General features: G+C 42.1%; 1 protein-coding gene and 1 long non-coding RNA gene across 7 annotated transcripts in view; one reads left to right on the top strand and one right to left on the bottom strand.

Moving 5' to 3' along the window:
- Nucleotides 1–20,111, bottom strand: part of LOC110527213 — a 28,425-nt gene extending 8,314 nt beyond the window's left edge. For 2 of the 6 annotated variants that reach the window (XM_036951359.1, XM_036951361.1), the window contains exons 1-6: nucleotides 19,916–20,072; nucleotides 19,528–19,725; nucleotides 9,151–9,229; nucleotides 8,482–8,501; nucleotides 8,092–8,292; nucleotides 7,647–7,910 (exon numbers count right to left, since the gene is read on the bottom strand). In XM_036951359.1, coding sequence (XP_036807254.1) covers nucleotides 7,647–7,910; nucleotides 8,092–8,292; nucleotides 8,482–8,501; nucleotides 9,151–9,229; nucleotides 19,528–19,725; nucleotides 19,916–19,982 — 829 coding nt within the window. In that variant the 5' untranslated portion in view covers nucleotides 19,983–20,072. Of the gene's footprint in view, nucleotides 1–5,870; nucleotides 6,096–6,202; nucleotides 6,298–6,788; nucleotides 6,851–6,956; nucleotides 6,997–7,212; nucleotides 7,258–7,484; nucleotides 7,530–7,614; nucleotides 7,911–8,091; nucleotides 8,293–8,481; nucleotides 8,502–9,150; nucleotides 9,230–19,527; nucleotides 19,726–19,915 lie in introns of those variants that run through there. The other 4 variants (XM_021608373.2, XM_036951360.1, XM_036951364.1 and 1 more) reach the window with 4 other exon arrangements.
- LOC118941039 lies at nucleotides 19,633–20,300 on the top strand. The gene is made up of 2 exons (XR_005037324.1): nucleotides 19,633–19,757; nucleotides 20,107–20,300. It is a non-coding gene; the product is annotated as an uncharacterized LOC118941039 (long non-coding RNA).
- The last annotated feature ends 1,474 nt before the right edge of the window (nucleotides 20,301–21,774 follow it).

Below are 21,774 nucleotides of genomic sequence, written 5' to 3'. Positions count from 1 at the left end.
AACAGAGACGGCCAGGCCATGATGGAAGACACCGGCTGTTCACACCAGAACAGAGACGGCCAGGCCATGATGGAAGACACCAGCTGTTCACACCAGAACAGAGACAGCCAGGCCATGATGGAAGACACCGGCTGTTCACACCAGAACAGAGACGGCCAGGCCATGATGGAAGACACCGGCTGTTCACACCAGAACTGAGACGGTCAGGCCATGATGGAAGACACCGGCTGTTCACACCAGAACAGAGACGGGTCAGGCCATGATGGAAGACACCGGCTGTTCACACCAGAACAGAGATGGTCAGGCCATGATGGAAGACACCGGCTGTTCACACCAGAACAGTAGACCGCTATTGAGAACATGGTGGTAGCAAACAGTACCATTAGAGTATGAAAAATCCAGAACCACATAATTGCAGACAACACAATATTCAATAACATTCACCAGGTGGGCTTGTCTACATTGTGTTACAGCACAACCGAATCTGGATGAAACAGGTCTACAAGGTGCCATTTCAGCAAAACTCAGAGGGTTAAAGAACAGTGCTATGAAAATGTGCAAGTAAGTACTATATACTGTGAATTTACTATCATATCAGCACTGTATAGACACATCACAGTACTGTAATCCATTTTATTGTGCCTCGCCATATTGACTGCTCTAGGTCTATGTCACATATTGTCTTGTCTGTTTCAGAGAGTCTTGGAGCTGGATGCCGCTGCAATTCAGCATGTTTATATATACATTGATGAGGCTGGCTTCAACCTAGCCAAAAGGGGACATGGACGGAACATTATTGGCCACCGTGCCATTGTGAATGTCCCTGGACAGCGTGGAGGGAATATCACCATGTGCGCAGCTGTTAGCCAGCGAGGCGTCCATCACCATGCCAACCTTGGTCCCTACAACACCGTCCTTCTCATCACATTCCTGGACACACTACATGGCTTCCTCATTCCAGCCGAGCAGAGGGGTGGACCAGAGCAGCCCAGGTATGTTGTCATCCGGGACAACGTGAGTTTCCACCAGGCTGCTCTGGTCCGCAACTGGTTCATCGACCACCCACAATGTATTGTTCTATACCTCCCATCATATTCCCCATTACTAAACCCAATTGAAGAGTTTTTTCAGCATGGCGATGGAAGGTGTATGATCGCCATCCCCTCGCACACATGCCTTTTCTCCAGGCAATGGAGGATGCATGTGGTGGAGTTGACGTGGAGGCTTTCGGCGGCTGGATCTGTCATTTCCCCGTTGTTTAGCCAGGGAGAACATCACTTATGATGTGGATGAGGTGCTGTGGCCAGACCAAAATAGGAGGCAGGATGCAGCCAAATGTCTTTTTTCTTATATTTGCATGTGTTGTTGAAATAATGAGCCACTTTCATTTTTGTATCTTACTGAATGTTTTTCCTGGTTTTCTCCTGTTGGGTATGGAAAGGGTTGCACACAAAACACAAGTGTTCAAAAATACTGCATTTTGGAAATAAATGAATGTTTTTGTTACTGTATTGCATTTGTTTATGTATATTTGAGTAGGTATACTGTAACAACCTTCCACAGCCGGCTACAGTGTAACACCTTAAATGCAAAAGGCATAAACCCACTGATAGGATATACTTAGTGTTTTGTTTTGAGCACATCAGTGTGTTGGTTGGTTGACAGATCTCTTAATAAGACGCAACAAACTATTTTGGAAAGAAATTAAGCCGTTTTGAATGCAGTGTTTGCTTTTGCTAGAGATTTGGAGTTTTGTGTTTTGGGGAAATGGCCCAAAGATTCAAACGTTTTCTGCCCTCGAATTGGGTTCCCATGCAAAACTAGACAGATAACTAAGTCTTCAATAAAAGTCCCAAGGCTTGACTATTCTTGAATGAATATATTGAAAACTGTTGTTAAACTGCAAAATGCAGAATAATATTCTTCAGTATTCAATTCCCATCATCAGCTGTACATTATACAGTAAGTTGCATAAATACAAAGCAAGTGCCATGGTCCGATGTATCTTGCATGATACCAAACCAGATAGCAAATTACCATATGAGCAGCAACTAGCCAAACCCTTTCATTACACTAATGTGCAAACACCTCTGTACAATAAAGCATATTACACTAGGAACAGTAACAAAACTACAGCATTGTATGTTTAACAATTTGTTTATGACACACGAGCAACCTAATACAGCTGACAGCATACATGAAAGGCAATTTGTGAGTAAATGCAACCAACTAACATTGATAAGTAAGCAATTCTATCAATAACTCTACTTGTTTCCGTAGTCTAAGTACCAGAAAGTTCCACTAGGGGGCGATAAACACCATGGAACACAATCAAAAGCCATTTTAACCGCTGTAATTAAAATAATCTGTCACCGTCTAAATTGATGGCAGCACAAAACGTGTGTAAACATTGGTGGAAAACTTTTAAAACTCCAGTCCATGTGCTGACCTGGCTTTGCTCAGACTGTATGTATGACTTTGCTCAATGTATCACTTCTCAAGATATGACGCAGACACGAGGCGGGTGGTTCGGTTCTCAGAATATTTCATAACAAAAGGTGCAGGTCAAAGGCAGGCATAGGTTCGTAGTCCAAGGCAGAGTCAAAAAGGGACACAGCGGCAGGCAGGCAGGTCTTAAACAGGAAGAAAGACTAGAAAGACTAGAAAACATGCTGGTAAGACCTGACAAAACAAGATGAACTGGCAACAAACAGAAAACACAGGTATAAATACACAGGGGATAAAGGGGGAAAAAATAGGAGACACCTGGTGGGGAGTGGGGACAAGGACAAGGCAGGTGAAACAGATCCGGTTGTGACACAATGACTGTATCTATGACTTGGTTTTACTCAATGACTATTTATTACTTGGCTTTCCTCAATGACTAGATGATTTGGCTTTGCTCAATGACTGTATATATGACTCGGCTTTGCTCAATGACTACCTACCAAAGGTTCCACTGTGTCCATTACAATGGATAAAAACATCTATTATTGAAGATGCCCAATCTTCAGAGATAACAATAGAACATGAAGACAAAGATACTGGTATCCATCTGTGGCCATGCTTTTCCCTAAATGATTATGACAAGTCCATCTCCAGAATAGCCTAATCTTTTGAATACGGTGTAGTAAAAAAACAGCAACAACAGATAACATTAACTAGCTAAGGTTAGCGTGCTAGCTAGGTAGCTACACTAACAGCTGTCAGTTACCTATTTGTTGATGTATGTCCACTCCACATGGAAAAATCACCAGTCACCACATTTCTTCCCACCCACAATTCGTGAATATGTAAGCCTGTAAATTGTCTGGTCATATTTCGGAGGTGGATCCAAAACAAGAATTTCCTGCAGTAGGCAGGAATTACGTCGAAATGAGGGCAGCATTGTCCTCTGGTGGGTCCTTTAATATAAGGTCAAGTACAGGTAGGCCAACGGCCAAAATAAAGGAAACACTAACATAAAGTGTCTTAACAGGGCGTTGGGACACCACAAGCCAGCAGAACCGTTTCATTGCGCCTTGGCATAGATTGTACAAATGTCTGGAACTCTTTCGGAGGAATGTGACACCATTCTTTGGGGAGCAATTCCATGATTTGGTGTTTTGTTGATGGAACACTGCTCAAGCGCCACTCCAGAATCTCCCATAAGTGTCCAATTGGGTTGAGCCTGGTGACTGAGACCGACACAAATACCCTTTAAACCCACTATAATCCTTCGAGACCTCTCTTTCAAAGCAGAATATATATGTATATAATGAAGAGATGTTCTTGTCTCCGCCCTAACAATGGGAGTCGATGTCCCAAAGGTGAGAAGGCAGGAGGTCTGCTTAATAAACAGAATGTAGTATTCCCACATGGGATTGGACCCTTTCACTTCGCCTCTTCCTCTCTGTTCAAAGTCACTGAGATCTCTTCTTCTATCCATGGTAGCCAAAATAATGGGCAACTGGGCATTTCTACACATGACCCTAAGCATGATGGGATGTTAATTGCTTAATTAACTCAGGAACCACACCTGTGTGGAAGCACCTGCTTTTAATATACTTTGTATCCATCGTTTACTCAAGTGTTTCCTTTATTTTGAGAGTTACATGCACATAACAGTTCATACAAGACGATCCCTCAGTTGTTGGTGATCCTGTGTATCAGACATCTGTATGAATGTACACTTCCTACTCAGGCTGTGTAACATTTCAGCAAAATGGTATGTTACTGCTGAACACTTATTGAACGAGGAACTTCATTTCAACGGCAATTCCTCCACATATTCATAATCACCAAACCAAATCACTTTGTGCACGGGGGCATTGTCATGCTGAAATAGGAAAGGACCTTCCCCAAACTGTTGCCACAAAGTACAGAATAGTCTAGAATATCATTGTATGCTGTAGCGTTAAGATTTCCTTTCACTGGAACTAGGGGGCATAGCGCGACCCATGAAAAACAGCCCCAGACCATTATTCCTCCTCCACCAAACTTTACAGTTGGTACTATGCATTGGGGCAGGTAGCTTTCTCCTGGCATCCGCCATACCCAGATTCGTCCGTCGGACTACCAGATGGTGAAGCATGATTCATCACTCCAGAGAACGCCTTTCCACTGCTCCAAAGTACAAATGGCAGCAAGCTTTACACCACTCCAGCTGACGCTTGGCATTGCGCATTGTGCTCTTAGGCTTCTGTGTGGCTGTTCGGTCATTGAAACCCATTTCATGGAGCTCCCAACAAACAGTTATTGTGTTGCTTCCAGAGGCCGTTTGAAATTCAGTAGTGAGTGTTGCAACCGAGGACAGAGGGGTTTTTACCCGCTACAGGCTTCAGCCCTTGGCAGTCCCATTCTGTGAGCTTGTGTGGCCTACCTCTTCAAGGCTGAGGCGTTGTTGCTCCTGGATGTTTCCACTTCACAATAACCGCACTTACAGTTGACCAGGGCAGAAATTTGACGAATTGATTTGTTGGAAAGGTGGCATCCTATGATGGTGCCATGTTGAAAGTCACTGAGGTCTTCAGTAAGGCCAATCTACAGCCAATGTTTTCCCATGGAGATTGCATGGCTGTGTGCTTGATTTTATACACCTGTCAGCAAAGGATGTGGCTGAAATAGCCGAATCCACTCACCTGAAATGGTGTCCACATACTCTTGTATATATAGTGAATGTTGACACTGGTATTGTGCTTGTATTGTGCTGAAAATTAGGTTGATAAGTGATGGAGTTGCCCTTTAAGGATTTTATTGAATAAGGAACTTAATTTAAGGCCTATTTCATGCTCTCTTCTCCATTTGGTGTTTACAGCCACCTTGACTTCAACAATCCGACCAGGGGACACAAACCAGAACGCAATGTTTTGTTCAAATGCCTTTTCCCTCACCGTCTGTAACTCTGTGTTGTTGTATGTGTCGCACTGCTTTGCTTTATCTTGGCCAGGTCGCAGTTGTAAATGAGAACTTGTTCAACTGGCCTACCTGGTTAAATAAAGGTGTTCTCAACTGGCCTACCTGGTTAAATAAAGGTGTTCTCAACTGGCCTACCTGGTTAAATAAAGGTGTTCTCAACTGGCCTACCTGGTTAAATAAAGGTGTTCTCAACTGGCCTACCTGGTAAAATAAATGTGAAAAAAAAGAAAAATGTTTAGCTTAGCTCAGCTTAGTCATCGAACTATTGGAAAAAGTCAAGCCTTTGTATGCCTGTTCCAAACTCCTCGAAAAGAGAAAGCTATCCGTATTGAGTTTGTGGTTAGCAAGTTTTTCTTGCGTCAAGCAACCCAGGTCACCCCCCACTGTTTGCTACACTGGTGTCAGAAGTATGATGTATGTGCAAACTAGCAGTGATGTTGAGATGCATCCCCTTCCACAGATCCTGTTTCTTCTTTATTATTTTTCATTCATTTTTATTAAAATGTTTAATATCGGCCCCAATTTCTATACATTACACCTGCAAGTGCTCTTGACATCAAAAGTAAAGACATTTTCTTAAGTAGGCCATACAATTAAAGATGGAATCCATAAAAACAATTAGCATGTCTTCATTGTTGGTACAAAAGTGGAACTGCTTTCATCACTTCTGGAACGAGGTCTTGAAGAGGGATGTGGATCTTGAAAAGATTAGAAAACATTAATCACAACATGTTAGTGGTCCTGATTTGACCTGTGATGGTTATTCTAATTACAATGACCACATGAATGACAACCTACAACCTACTTTGAACCTACTGGAACCTAATTATTGTCACAGAAGCGCCGCTTCACATATGAAAGCCGTGTACAGAGGTAGCTGTAGACTGAAGACACTGTGTACTGGAAAGAGAAAAATGACTTGTGTGAGATCCACAGCAGTACTGACTCTTGTTTAACAGCTCCATTATGACAGTTTCACTTCTATTTTTCTTTTTTAAGTGTCTCCCTGAAGAGGCACATGATTGATGATGTATAATTTCATCATTTGGCAAATATTTGAAATAGCACTATATACTGTACCAACTCCATGATAGAAAGAAAGGTGTTCCTCATGTTTGGTATACTAAGTGTATACAGATGTATAATCCTAATTTGAGCCAGTGTACTACATCAGGAAAATAATTCTGCAGCAACAGGAAATGTGAATTGTTATGTGGATTATAGTTCATGGACATTTTTATAGGGGTTGATATTCTTTGTTAGGGCAAATCAAGTCTGAAACTTCATAGTGGAAATGCAAATACACTACTAGTTTGCATTTCAGCAACAAAAGAGTGATCAAATGAAGATCCTACATCTGTAGTTATATCATTTGCAATGATTTGACAAACCATTATATTGCTCCGAATCACAGATAGACTGTCAGAATGAGGCCTTGTAGAGGGATGTGGATCTTGAAAAGATTAGGAAACATAAAACACAAGATGTTGGTGCTGATTTGACCTGTGATGATTACTGTATCACATTGACCACATGAATGACCACACAATAGAACCTACTGTGAATGAAAACGTAGTTGTAGCCTGAAGACACTGCCCACTGGAAAGAGAATAATGACTTGTGTCAGATCCAAAACAGTTCTGACTGTTGTTTAACAGCTCCATTAATTCATTTATTTCAATTTGACTGATTTCCTTATATGATCTATGACTCAGTCAAATCTTTGAAATTGTTGCATGTTGTGTTTATATTTTTGTTCATTATAGCAGTTGATGATCTATAGTTACTTTTATAATTTGCAGTAATTTGACATACCATGACACCGTTTAGAATCCAAGCTAGAAAGCCACAACTTCTGGTCTGTAAAATAAAGGAGAGGAAGAATGAGTACATCAAATACAGAGATACTGTATTCAAAATGATGATTAATTGACATCATACATTGTAAAGCTTCTGCTTAATCTTTTTGATTACTTATTTCCTTATATGAACTGGAAATCAGTAAAAATCTTTGAAATTGTTGCACGTTGCGTTTATATTCTTGTTCAGTATAGTAGTTGCTGATGTATGGTTACTTTTTCTCATACCATGGCAGCGTTTAGAATCCAAGCTAGACAGTCACGATTTCTGGCCTGTAAAAAAAGGAGAGGAAAAATGAATACCGTACATCAAATAGAGAAATACTGTATTCAAAATGATGATTAATTGATACCATACCACAGGATCTATGTCAAACTTCTGCCTAATATTTCTGACTGCTGCATCATTGTGAGGACAGTCCAGTAGTCCCTGGCTCTCATGGAACAGACAGTCCACTGTGTCAAACTTCTGCCTAATATTTCTGACTGCTGCATCATTGCGAGGACAGTCCAGTAGTCCTCCCAGTCTCTCATGGAACAGACAGTCCACTGTGAGTATTACATCACTTCTGGTCACTAGTCTGCTGCTGTAAGGTACAGTGTAGTCTGGGTTGAAGGTGTGATGCAGCACTACCAGAATGACATCTTTACCCACTGTCAAGAAAGAGAATGTGGGAATACGTCAAAATTAACCTATAAGCCTCTCAAATAAACAATTTAGTCATGTCATTCATGCCGTTGGTACATTTGAGGAAAACTGGTGTGGAAAGAGAATATCTAGTATAGAAGGAAATAACATTGTTTAGGAAGTCATATTTGGGATGAGTTACTGTACTTGGAATCTGTTGCAGTGCTGCTTCAATATCAGTCCCGGCGCGGGAGACGATGGGACAGAAAGCCATGATGACATCACTCTCCACTGGAGACTTGACTTCCGTAAAACATCTTGTGGTGTTGTTGAGTCGTCTCATAAACTGAATATGAGTTTCCAAAGTATTGCCAGTCTCAACTGTGTAGTACTTCATATTGTGTGCAACTGATTTTAAACAGACAACAAAGAGGAAGGTCAAAAAGGTCATTGATAAAAGTATTAATGTTTTTGTTAATTGGAACAATGTTCATAGTTCAGCCAGATATAAGAGCATTGTAGGTTTAACCATTTACTTTATAGTGCTCCCCTTCATCAAAATGTTACATTATACAAAAGAGCCCTGTTGAAAATTACCTTTGTGTTCAATCATGGATCTAAAGGAAGTGAATGAACAGACAAATGGGTTTATTAGTCTAGATAGATACATTCAGGATAGGAAAACATGTACAACAACCAGTGTGCAAACCATCTATCTGTCTTATATGTTTCTTAATTCCATTATTTTACTTTTTGATTGTAGTGAATTGTTAGATATTACTAGATTAGATAAGCGTTTCGCTACACCTGCAATAACATCTGCTAAATATATGTATGCAACTAATACAATTTGATTTGATCTTTCTCCATGGTGCGAACTGCATACATTAGCGTGAAGCTATTTCACATTCTAAACTTTCACTCTCTTATCTTTCACAGTATCCGCTCTAGAGTACTTCACCACCTCAGTCCTTCCACTGGACCACGTGATTTCTTGGAATTTGACAGTGAAAGTAATGTGTTATTGTAAATGTACTTACTGACTCTGTTCTATTCTACATTCATAGAATTACTGACCTAAAAAACATTCCATTCAATTCTGCACAACCAGTTTCCACATAACCAAGTGTACTGTTTTATTCCTGCTGTAGATATAATTTAATATCTATCACAAAACCTTTCACGACACCCACCCAACTGTAAATGATAGCTATGGTGTTCGTATTGAAAATGAAATGTCAAATGAAATGAGGAAAATAGACTTACCCTGCAGCTATTGGACTCTTTTCTGTTGACTGTACTGCAGTTGTGGTTTGATCTGGTTTAATAGCGATGATCTGGTGATCTGTTTTAATAGCAAAGAGAAAGTGAAACTAAACAGCATGAGATAATAAGGGGAGGGGCAATTTTTTCAGAAAGTCACAAATGCTGAGTTTACACAGGCAGCTGCGTTCTGATTTTTCTTCCGCTAATTGGTCTTTTGACCAATCACATCATATCTTTTTCAGAGCTGATCTGATTGGTCAGAAGACCAATTGGTGAAAACAATATAAGAATTGGGCTGCCTGTGTGAACGCAACCATCTAGGCAATCTACAGTTCAAACAACAAAGTGAGCACAACTGATTTGGTAAACAGCTGAGGAATTGGGGCTGGAAAAATGTAACCACACTCACATTTATAGACAGACCTATGGATGCACCACCATCCATGATATAGAAATTATAGTTTTAGACAAGGTTGGAGGCTATGCAGTCTTTGTTTACAATTACACATTTAAAAACAATGGAATAAAACAAGCTTATATTTTGGGTTCTGATGGGGTTGACAGTTGAAGTAATCTCATAGTGCAATTAGAATTTATAGTCTTTAAGAATCAATGTGTGTATATATAATTAATTCAAAAGTCCAAAAATGTATGTACCAATAGCAGATTGCCACTTTAATATAAGGTAAATAACAGTAGTTAGACCAAGCACAATTTACATTTGTTTGCTCGCCTCAATTGCTTAAAAATCTGTCCTCTCGTCCCCTTCACCTGCACTGATTGGAAAGACTTGACAGGTGAAAACAACATGGTGGAAGCTCATCTTTAGTCCATTGTCTTATGTATCCCTGCGCATTGACTCAGTACCGGTAGTCCCTGTATAAAGCCTCGTTATTGATATTTTATTGTGTTACTTTTTATTGAATTTTTTACTTTTTTTATTTGGTAAATAATATTTAAACTATTTCTTGAACTGCATTGTTGGTCAAGGGCTCATAAGGAAGCATTTCACGGTAAGGTCTACTACACCTGTTGTGTTCCGCACATGTGACCCCAAAAAAATATTTGATAGAACATTTGATTTGATAGTGACACTGGCCGTCTCCACTCCTGGCACCCGTGGTAGAATATCATTAGGTTGAAATGTAGAATTAATGCCACGTTTAAAACAACTCAGAGCTTGGAAGTCTCAGACTTCAGTGCATTCTAAACAACGGTTAATCAGAAAATAAATGGGGGGGAAAAATTGTTTGAATGGTCATTTAATTCTTCCAATTCGGGAACTCGGGCCCATTTCTAAAGCTCTGACTTTCTGACCTGAGGATCACTGACATCATGGTTAATTTTTTCAAATTGCCAGTTGTTTTGAACGCAGCATATTTTCAACCAGAGATCATAATTCATGTTCTATAACGTGCAGCCCCACCCCATAGGGGAGATCTGCTCTGAGGTGGTTTCCCCTGCTGGCTAGGCAGCGAATAGCCTGAGAGAAAATTATGCACCCAACTGCAGCCAATGGGAGTACAGGTGTCCCTATATAAGGGGATGCTTCCCCTCAATCAGCCTCCCATTATTTTCAGCGACTGGACTGAAGAAGCCGAGAAAATAAGTCTCAGGACGAACCTGATGTCGATCTCTAAGTCCTCGACGTCGTCCTTCTAAATGAGCATACCATTTCCACCCAACCCAAAAGCTCTTTTATGAGCTCAGTGTCGCTGCTCCACTATGGCGACTGTAGACTCACACAACTTATGTTTTGTGTGCCTAGGATCACAGCACGCTAGGGGCGGCCTCACAGATCCCCCGGAATGCCCTAGCATGTTGCCTCTAGAGAAGACGAAGATATTGGGAAGTGTTTGGATTTTTCTCTCGAACCCCCCCTCCCAATGGAGAGTGCAAGGTTTTTCTCATCCTTGGGCGAGGAAGAGACGGGCTCTGAAATTTCAGCAGCCCTCTCCTACGCAACAGCCTCTCTCTCTGCGCTCTGATTTTCCAGGGCTCATTGAGCGAGATGGCTGGAGATCACGCTGCCCTCCATTCTCTCCAACCCGGAAGTAGATATGATGGAGGGCGGCCCCTACTCTAGACCAAAAAGAGCGGTGGTGCCACTGGGAGCCGGCAAAAATCTTTACACCCCATTCACCAGAGTGGACGGCAGACGACCCCAGGGGATCCCCAGGCTCGAGGACACCATGGCTGCGTACCTCGTCCCGGGTATGAGCTCCTGGCCGTCACCCAGAAAACCCACTCTACCTACAACAAAGGACCAGCTCACAGCTCAGCTGGTAGAGAAGTCCTTTGCACTAGAGGTCCAGGCTGTAGCAGCAGCGAATAATATTGCCCTTCTGGCAGCCTCTCTGTCCCTTCTCACCACGTAACACTGAGCTGTCAGGAGAGGAGATATAAGAGGCGTCGAGAATTTCCGACGCCATACTTCATCTCACCCAGGCGTCGGCTGTGTGTGTGGGAAGGTCCATGGCCACTTCGGTGGTTGCGGAGTGACACCTCTAGCTGTCTTTGACGGCCATGAAGGAATCCGACAAAGCCGCCCTGCAGAACGCCCCCATGACAGAGCGTTTTGGGAAGACAGAGGAAGCAGCTATCTAGACAACTGCCATTGGCAGGAGGGTCTAGATCAAGTCCCAGAGAGGCACCCAGCTTCACTCTCTAGTAGACCTGGGTCTACAGCCAGACGGAGAGCCCGTCGAATCGCAACACCTCGGTGGGCCGTATGGGCCCCGCACCTCCGGCACCTTCCACCTCTCCTGCAGCACCAGAGAGAGCAGCCGCTCCACAGGCTATATTCGCCCTACTTCCTAGTGCCAAAAAAGATGGGGGGAATGAGGCCAATATTGGATCTACGCAGTCTCAACGAGGCCCTTTCGAATGCTTACGACAAAACGTCTGCTGGAATGTGTCCACACCAAAGACTTTTGAATATGCATAGACCTAAAGGACACGTACTTCCATGTGCCGGTAATCCGCGTCACCGGAAGTTCCTGCGTTTTGCCTTCCAAGCATCCCGGAGTCGCCCCTTTACTATTGACAATGAGATTGGTGTTTTGCGGGTAGCATTTAATGAAGCTGCCATTTGAGGACTTGTGAGGCGTCTGTTTCTCAAACTAGCCACTTTAATGTACTTGTCCTCTTGCTCAGTTGTGCACCAGGGCCTCCCACTCCTCTTTCTATTCTGGTTAGAGCCAGTTTGCACTGTTCTGTGAAGGGAGTAGTACACAGCGTTGTACGAGATCTTCAGTTTCTTGGTAATTTCTTGCGTGGAATAGCCTTAATTTCTCAGAACAAGAATAGTCTGACGAGTTTCAGAAGAAAGCACTTTGTTTCTGGCCATTTTGAGCCTGTAATCGAACCCACAAATGCTGATTCTCCAGATATTGAACTAGTCTAAAGAACGCCAGTTTTATTGCTTCTTTAATCAGAACAACAGTTTTCAGCTGTGCTAACATAATTGAAAAGGGGTTTTCTAATGATCAATTAGCCTTTTAAAATGATAAACTTGGATTAGCTAACACAACGTGCCATTGGAAAACAGGAGTGATGGTTGCTGATAATGGGACACTGTATACCTAAACTCAGCAAAAAAATAAACTTTTTCAGGAACCCTGTCTTTAAAAGACCATTTGTAAAAATCCAAAGAACTTCACAGATCGTCTTTGTAAAGGGTTTAAACACTGTTTCCCATGCTTGTTCAATGAATCATAAACAATAAATGAACATGCACCTGTGGAACGATCGTTAAGACACTAACAGCTTACAGACGGTAGGCAATTAAGGCCACAGTTATGAAAACTTAGGACACTAAAGAGGCCTTTCTACTGACCCTGAAAAACACCAAAAGAAAGATGCCCAGGGTCCCTGCTCATCTGTGTGAGCGTTCCTTAGGCATGCTGCAAGGAGGCATGAGGACTGCAGATGTGGCCAGGGCAATAAATTGCAATGTCCGTACTGTGAAACGCCTAGGACAGCGCTACAGGGAGACAGGACGAACAGCTGATCGTCCTCAGTGGCAGGCCACGTGTTACAACACCTGCACAGGATCGGTACATCCAAACATCACACCTGCGGGACAAGTACAGGATGGCAACAACAACTGCCCGAGTTACACCAGGAACGCAAAATCCCTCCATCGGTGCTCAGACTGTCCGCAATAGGCTGAGAGAGGCTGGACTGAGGGCTTGTAGGTCTATTGTAAGGCAGGTCCTCACCAGACATCATCGGCAACAACGTCGCCTATGGGCACAAACCCACCGTTGCTGGACCAGACAGGACTGGCAAAAAGTGCTCTTCACTGAAGAGTCGCGGTTTTGTCTCACCAGGGATGCTGGTCGGATTCGTGTTTATCGTGGGAGGAATGAGCGTTTCACCGAGGCCTGTACTCTGGAGCGGGATCGATTTGGAGGTAGAGGGTCCGTCATGGTCTGGGGCGGTGTGTCACAGCATCATCGGACTGAGCTTGTTGTCATTGCAGGCAATCTCAACACTGTGCGTTACAGGGAAGACATCCTCCTCCCTCATGTGGTACCCTTCCTGCAGGCATGACACTGCCACCAGCCATACTGCTCGTTCTGTGCATGATTTCCTGCAAGACAGGAATGTCAGTGTTCTTCCATGGCCAGCGAAGAGCCCGGATCTCAATCCCAATGAGCACGTCTGGGAGCTGTTGGATCGGAGGGTTAGAGCTAATGCATTCCCCCCCAGAAATGTCAGGGAATTTGCAGGTGCCTTGGTGGAGGAGTAGGGTACACAGCAAGAACAGGCAAATCTGTATCTCCTCCATGAGGAGGTACACAGGATCACCAACAATGCAGCTGGTGGCCACACCAGATACTGACTGTTACTTTTGATTCTGACCCCCCCTTTGTTCAGGGACACATTATTCCATTTCTGTTAGTCACATGTCTGTGGAACTTGTTCAGTTTGTCTCAGTTGTTGACTCTTAAGTTCATGCAAATATTTACACGTTAAGTTTGCCTTAAATAAAACACAGTGAGAGGACATTTATTTTTTGCAGAGTTTATAAGACTTGGCTGTGCTGTGCTGTGCTCAATTACTGTATATATATATATATATATATATAAAAATAACTTGGCTTTGCTCAATGTATCACCACTCAGGATATGACCCAGATGCAGACACAGGAGGCAGATGGTTATAATAAACATTCTGTGAACCGAACCAAGGGGCATCCAAATTGGCAGGCAGAGGTTCATAGTCCAAGGCAGAGTCAAAAAGGGACAGAACAGCAGGCAAGAAGGTTGGAACCGGGAAGACTAGAAAACAAGCACTAGAGAAAACAGGAAACACACTGGTAAGACCTCACACAAGACAAACTGGCAACAGACAAACAGAAAAGGCTGGTATAAATACACAGGGGATAATGGGGAAAAATAGGAGACACCTGGTGGGGGGTGGAGACAAGCACAAGACAGCTGAAACTGATCAGGGTGTGACACAATGACTACATAGGACTTGACTAAATGAATGTGAGAGATGTTTTTCTCCATTGTAAAGAACACAGTGCAACCTTTGGTAGGTAGTCATTGAGCAAAGCCAAGTCAGAAATGGTCAATGTGCAGAACCAAGTCATATATATATATATACACACGACTTGGTTCTTCACATTGACCATTTCTGACTTGGCTTTGTTCAATGACTACCTACCAAAGGTTCCACTGTGTTCTTTACAATGGAGAAAAACATATATTATTGAAGATGCCCAAACTGTGGAGATAACAATAGAATGTGAAGTTAAAGTTATTGGTTTCCATCTGTGGCCATGCTTTTCCCTAAATGTTTATGACAACTATAGTTCCAGAATAGCCTAATCTTTTGAATACGGTGTAGTTTAAAAAAAAACAGCAACATAACTTTAACATTAGCTTAGCTAGGTAGCTACACTGACAGCGGTCAGTTACCTATTTGTTGATGTTTGTCCACTCCACGTGGAAGTCACCATGACGTTCCTTCCCACCCGCAGTTCATGAATATGTAGGTCTACATGTAGTCTGCGTCATTATTCAGAGATGGAACCTAAACAAGCATTTCCGCTCTTAAGCAGGAATTACATTGAAATAAGGGTGGCATTCCCCTCTGGTGGGTCCTTTAATATAAGGTCAGGTACAGGAGGCTAACTGCCAAAATAAAGGAAACCCCAACATAAAGTGTCTGAATAGGGCGTAGCTTCGTACACCTTGGCATAGATTGTAGAAGAGTCGAACTCTTTTGGAGGAATGCCATCATTTTGTTGATGGTGGTGGAAAACCCTTCTCAGGCGCCGCTCCAGAATCTCACATAAGTGTCCAATAGGGTTGAGCCTGGTGACTGAGACCGACACAAATACCCTTTAAACCCACTATAATCCTTCGAGACCTCTCTTTCAAAGCAGAATATATATGTATATAATGAAGAGATGTTCTTGTCTCCGCCCTAACAATGGGAGTCGATGTCCCAAAGGTGAGAAGGCAGGAGGTCTGCTTAATAAACAGAATGTCGTATTCCCACATGGACAGATTTTGATGGGATTGGACAGATTTTGATGGGATTGGACCATTTCTCTTCGCTTCTTCCTCTCTGATCAAAATCACTGAGATCTCTTCTTCTAGCCATGGAAGCCAAAATAATGGGCAACTGGGCATTTCTACGCATGACCCTAAGCATGATGGGATGTTAATTGCTTAATTAACTCAGGAACCACACCTGTGTGGAAGCACCTGTTTTCAATATACTTTATATCCATCGGTTACTCAAGTGTTTCCTTTATTTTGAGAGTTACATGCACATAACAGTTCATACAAGACTATCACTCAGTTGTTGGTGATCCTGTGTATCAGACATCTGTATGAACGTACACTTCCATTTCAGGCTGGATAACATTTCAGCAAAACATTATGTTACTGCTGAACAGTCTTATTGAACAAGGAACTTCATTTAAAGGACAATTCCTCCACATATTCATCGTCACCAAACCAGCATGTTTCTATGATCTGTGGTTACAAAGATAAGATCCTAAAAAAAATGCTTGTCAATGACATCACAGGGTAGAGTTAAAAACTGTGATTTTTAAAACCGGCAGTGAGTTTCTAGCCCAAGGAAGGGTATTTTCACTGCGAATCTCAGTGTTTGAAAATGTGTTTTTAAAATGTGCTTTGATGTCATCGGGTAGAACTTAACATATGTTAACACTGGTATTGAGCTTTGTATTGTGCAGGAAATAATGAAAATTAGGTTGAAAAGTGGTGGAGTTGCCATTTAAGGATTTGATTGAATAAGGAATTTCATTTAAGGCCTATTTGATGCTGTAGCCTCCATTTGGTGTTTACAGCCACCTTGATTGACTTCAACAACCTGACCAGGGGACACTAACCAGAATGTACTGTTTTGTTCAAATGCCTTTTCCCTCACGTTTGAGCTCAGTTTACTCAGTCAAAGAGTGAGGCCTTTATGCCTGTTACCAACTCCTACAAAAGAGAAAGATATCTGTATTGAGTTTGTGGCTAGCAAGTTTTCCTTGGGTCAGGCAACCCAGGTTACCCCCCACGGTTTGCTACACTGGTGTCAGAAGTGGAATGCATGTGTAAACTAGCAGTGATGTTAAGATGTGTGCCCTTCCACTGATCCTGTTTCTTTATTCTTTTTCATTCATTTTTATGAAAATGTTTAATATCGGCCCCAATTTCTATACCTTACAACTGCAAATTGTCTTACCATCAAAAGTAAAGACATTTTCTTAAGTAGGCCATGAATTTAAGATGGAATCCATAAAAATAATTAGCATGTCTTCAATGTTGGTACAAAAGTGGACCTGATTTGACCTGTGATGGTTATTCTAATTACAATGACCACATGAATGACAACCTACAACCTACTTTGAACCTACTGGAACCTAATTATTGTCACAGAAGCGCCGCTTCACATATGAAAGCCGTGTACAGAGGTAGCTGTAGACTGAAGACTGTGCACTGGAAAGAGAAAAATGACTTGTGTGAGATCCACAGCAGTACGGACTCTTGTTTAACAGCTCCATTATGACAGACACCATCCATAAGTTTGACTTCTATTTTTGGCCTTGCTGGCCGTGCTGCTGCTCCAGTTTCAACTGTTCTGCCTGCGGCTATGGAACCCTGACCTGTTCACCGGACGTGCTACCTGTCCCAGACCTGCTGTTTTCAACTCTCTAGAGACAGCAGGAGCGGTAGAGATACTTTTAATGATCGGCTATGAAAAGCCAACTGACATTTACTCCTGAGGTGCTGACTTGCTGCACCCTCGACAACTACTGTGGTTATCATTGTTTGACAATGCTGGTCATTTATGAACATTTGAACATCTTGGCCATGTTCTGTTATAATCTCCACCCAGCACAGCCAGAAGAGGACTGGCCACCCCTCATAGCCTGGTTCCTCTCTAGGTTTCTTCCTAGGTTTTGGCCTTTCTAGGGAGTTTTTCCTAGCTACCGTGCTTCTACACCTGCATTGCTTGCTGTTTGGGGTTTTAGGCTGGGTTTCTGTACAGCACTTTGAGATATCAGCTGATGTACGAAGGGCTATATAAATTGATTTGATTTGATTTGACTGGGGACAGCAAGGAGTCATCATGTCAGGTAGTCCTGAAGCATGGTCCTAGGGCTCAGGTCCTCTGAGAGAAAGAGAGAATTAGAGAGAGCATACTTAAATTCACACAGGACGCCGGATAAGACAGGAGAAGTACTCCAGATATAACAAACTGACCCTAGCCCCCCGACACATAAACTACTGCAGCATAAATACTGGAGGCTGAGACAGGAGGGGTCAGGAGACACTGCGGCCCCATCTGATGATACCCCCGGACAGGGCCAAACAGGAAGGATATAACCCCACCCACTTTGCCAAAGCACAGCCCCCACACCACTAGAGGGATATCTTCAACCACCAACTTACCATCCTGAGACAAGGCCGAGTATAGCCCACAAAGATCTCCGCCACAGCACAACCCAAGGGGGGGAGCCAACCCAGACAGGAAGATCACGTCAGCGACTCAACCCACTCAAGTGACGCACCCCTTCTAGGGACGGCATGAAAGAGCACCAGTAAGCCAGTGACTCAGACCCTGTAATAGGGTTAGAGGCAGAGAAGCCCAGTGGAGAGAGGGGAACCGGCCAGGCAGAGACAGCAAGGGCGGTTAGTTGCTCCAGAGCCTTTCCGTTCATCTTCACACTCCTGGGCCAGACTACACTCAATCATATGACCCACTGAAGAGATGAGTCTTCAGTAAAGACTTAAAGGTTAAGACCGAGTCTGCGTCTCTCACATGGGTAGGCAGACCATTCCATAAAAATGGTGCTCTATAGGAGAAAGCCCTGCCTTCAGCTGTTTGCTTAGAAATTCTAGGGACGATTAGGGGGCCTGCGTCTTGTGACCGTAGCGTACGTGTAGGTATGTACGGCAGGACCAAATCAGAAAGATAGGTAGGAGCAAGCCCATGTAATGCTTTGTAGGTTAGCAGTAAAACCTTGAAATCAGCCCTTGCCTTAACAGGAAGCCAGTGTAGGGAGGCTGGCACTGGAGTAATGTGATCAAATTTTTTGGTTCTAGTCAGGATTCTAGCAGCCGTATTTAGCACTAACTGAAGTTTATTTAGTGCTTTATCCGGGTAGCCGGAAAGTAGAGCATTGCAGTAGTCTAACCTAGAAGTAACAAAAGCATGGATTAATTTTTCTGCATCATTTTTGGACAGAAAGTTTCTGATTTTTGCAATGTTACATAGATGGAAAAAAGCTGTTCTTGAAACAGTGTTGATATGTTCATCAAAAGAGAGATCAGGGCCCAGAGTAACGCTGAGGTCCTTCACAGTTTTATTTGAGACGACTGTACAACCATCAAGATTAATTGTCAGATTCAACAGAAGATCTCTTTGTTTCTTGGGACAAGCATCTCTGTTTTGTCCGAGTTTAAAAGTAGAAGGTTTGCAGCCATCCACTTCCTTATGTCTGAAACACAGGCTTCTAGCGAGGGCAATTTTGGGGCTTCACCATGTTTCATTGAAATGTACAGCTGTGTGTCATCCGCATAGCAGTGAAAGTTAACATTATGTTTTCGAATGACATCTCCAAGAGGTAAAATATATAGTGTTAACAACAGTGGTCCTAAAACGGAACCTTGAGGAACACCGAAATATACAGTTGATTTGTCAGAGGACAAACCATTCACAGAGACAAACTGATATCTTTCCGACAGATAAGATCTAAACCAGGCCAGAACTTGTCCGTGTAGACCAATTTGGGTTTCCAATCTCTCCAAAAGAATGTGGTGATCGATGGTATCAAAAGCAGCAGTATAGAAGGAAATAACATATGGAAGTCATATTTGGGATGAGTTACTGTACTTGGAATCTGTTGCAGTGCTGCTTCAATATCAGTCCCGGCGCGGGAGACGATGGGACAGAAAGCCATGATGACATCACTCTCCACTGGCGACTCGACTTCTGTAAAACATCTTGTGGTGTTGTTGAGTTGTCTCATAAACTGAATATGAGAATCCAAAGTATTGCCAGTCTCAACTGTGTAGTATTTCAACTCGTGTGCTACTTAGACAAGAAAGAGAAAAGTCAAAAAGGTAATTGATAAAAGTATTCATGTTTTTGTTAACTGGCACAATGGATATTTGGTTCATACTTCAGACAGATATGAGTACTGTTGGTTTAACCATTTACTTTATAGTGCACCACTTAATCAAAATATAAAATGACTCAAAAGAGCCCTGTTGAAAATTACCTTTGCATTCAATCATGGATCTGAAGGAAGTGAATAAACAGACAAATGTTTTTTTAGATACATACATTCAGGATCGGCAAACTACAACCAGTGTGCAAACCATGAAGATAAAATATATTTCTCTACAGTGCAAACTGTGTACAGCAGCGTGAGGCTATTTGACATTCTAAACATGCACTTTTTTGCTCTAGTCTTTCACAGTATCCGGCTCTAGAGTACTTCACCACCTCACTCCTTCCACTGGACCACATGATTTCTTGGAATTAGAAAGTGAAAACAATGTGTTATTGTAAATGGACTTACTGACTCAGTTCTATTCTACATTCATAGAATTACTCATGTAAAAAACATTCCATTAAATTCTGCACTACCAGTTTCTACTTAACCATGTGTACCGTTTTATTCCTGTTGTAGACAGAATATTAAATGATCACAAAACCTTTCATGACACCCACCCAACTGTAAATGATAGTTATGATGTTCATATTGAACATGAATTGTCAATGAAAGGAAATGAGGAAACTAGATTTACCCTGCAACTGTGGGATTATTTTCTGTTGACTGTATTGCAGTTGTGGTTTGAAGTGATCTGTCCCAATCGCTAAACTAAGAGAAAGTGAAACCTAACAACATGCGATAAATAAGGGGTTATATCATAAAAATTATTGAAAAATAAAATGTGCCTTTTGGTTTTAATTTAAGGTTTGACATAAGGTTAGCTGTGTGGTTAAGATTAGAGTAAATATTATATTTAAAACCACAATTTAAAACGATAAATTGCAGAAATAGGCGGGGTTGATGACTTTGTGTTTGTGGTATCTAGTGGCGACCGATAAGGGGAGGAGGCTATTTTATTAGAAATGCACTATAGTTCAAACAACAAAGCAGAAACTCGACACATATTTGGTAAACAGCTGATGGATGGGGCTGGAGAAAGGTGACCACTCTCACATTCACAGACGGAGTTATGAATGCATGGAACGACCATCCATCCATGACATCAACATGATAGTTTTAGCCATGTTTTGCGGCTATAGTATAGTGTTAGTTCACAATTACACATTTAAAAACAATGGAGTAAAACAAGCTTATATCTGGGGTTCTGATGGGGTACGGCAGTTGAACTAAACTCATAGTGCAATAGGTTAGTATTTTGAATTATATATACAGCCATTAATTCTTAAATTCAGAAATTAACGTACTAATTACAGATTTCCCATTTAGTATAAGGTAAAGTACATAATAGTAGCTCGAACAAGCAAGATTTAAATTTGTTTGGTTGCCTCAATTGCTTAAAAATCTGTCCTGTAGTCCCCTTCAGTGGAAAAGCCTTGCCAGGTGAAAACAATGTGGTGGAAACTAATTGTTTTACGTCAGATAGCACAACGTCCGTCTGCACTACTGGCTCTCGCGGTAGAATTATTTTCAAATACAGATCATGATTCATGTTATTGTCCTGTCATTTAGGTTTAATGGTCCTGGAAACCTAGCAGTCATAGTTCTATTTTGTTCTATGCAACTTCCCTTATTCACTAGATATACTGAACAAAATATAAATGTAACATGTAAAGTGTTGGTCCCATGAAATAAAACTTAGCAGAAATGTTCCATACTCACAAAAATATGATTTCATGCACACATTTGTTTATATCCCTGTCAGTGAGCATTTATCTTTCGCCAAGCTAATCCATCCACCTGACAATTGTGCCATACCAAGAAGCTGACAAAACAGCTTACACAGATCATTACACAGATGCACCTTGTGCTGGGGACAATAGCAAGGCCATTCATTCATTTTTAATTCATAAAAGTGCAGTAGTCACACAATGCTAGAGCGTGCAATTGGCATTCTAACTGTA

This window comes from Oncorhynchus mykiss, chromosome 18 (assembly GCF_013265735.2).
Source record: "Oncorhynchus mykiss isolate Arlee chromosome 18, USDA_OmykA_1.1, whole genome shotgun sequence".
NCBI lineage: Eukaryota > Metazoa > Chordata > Actinopteri > Salmoniformes > Salmonidae > Oncorhynchus > Oncorhynchus mykiss.
Note: the sequence above shows the minus strand (reverse complement) of the source record. Positions and strands in the feature narration are given on the sequence as shown.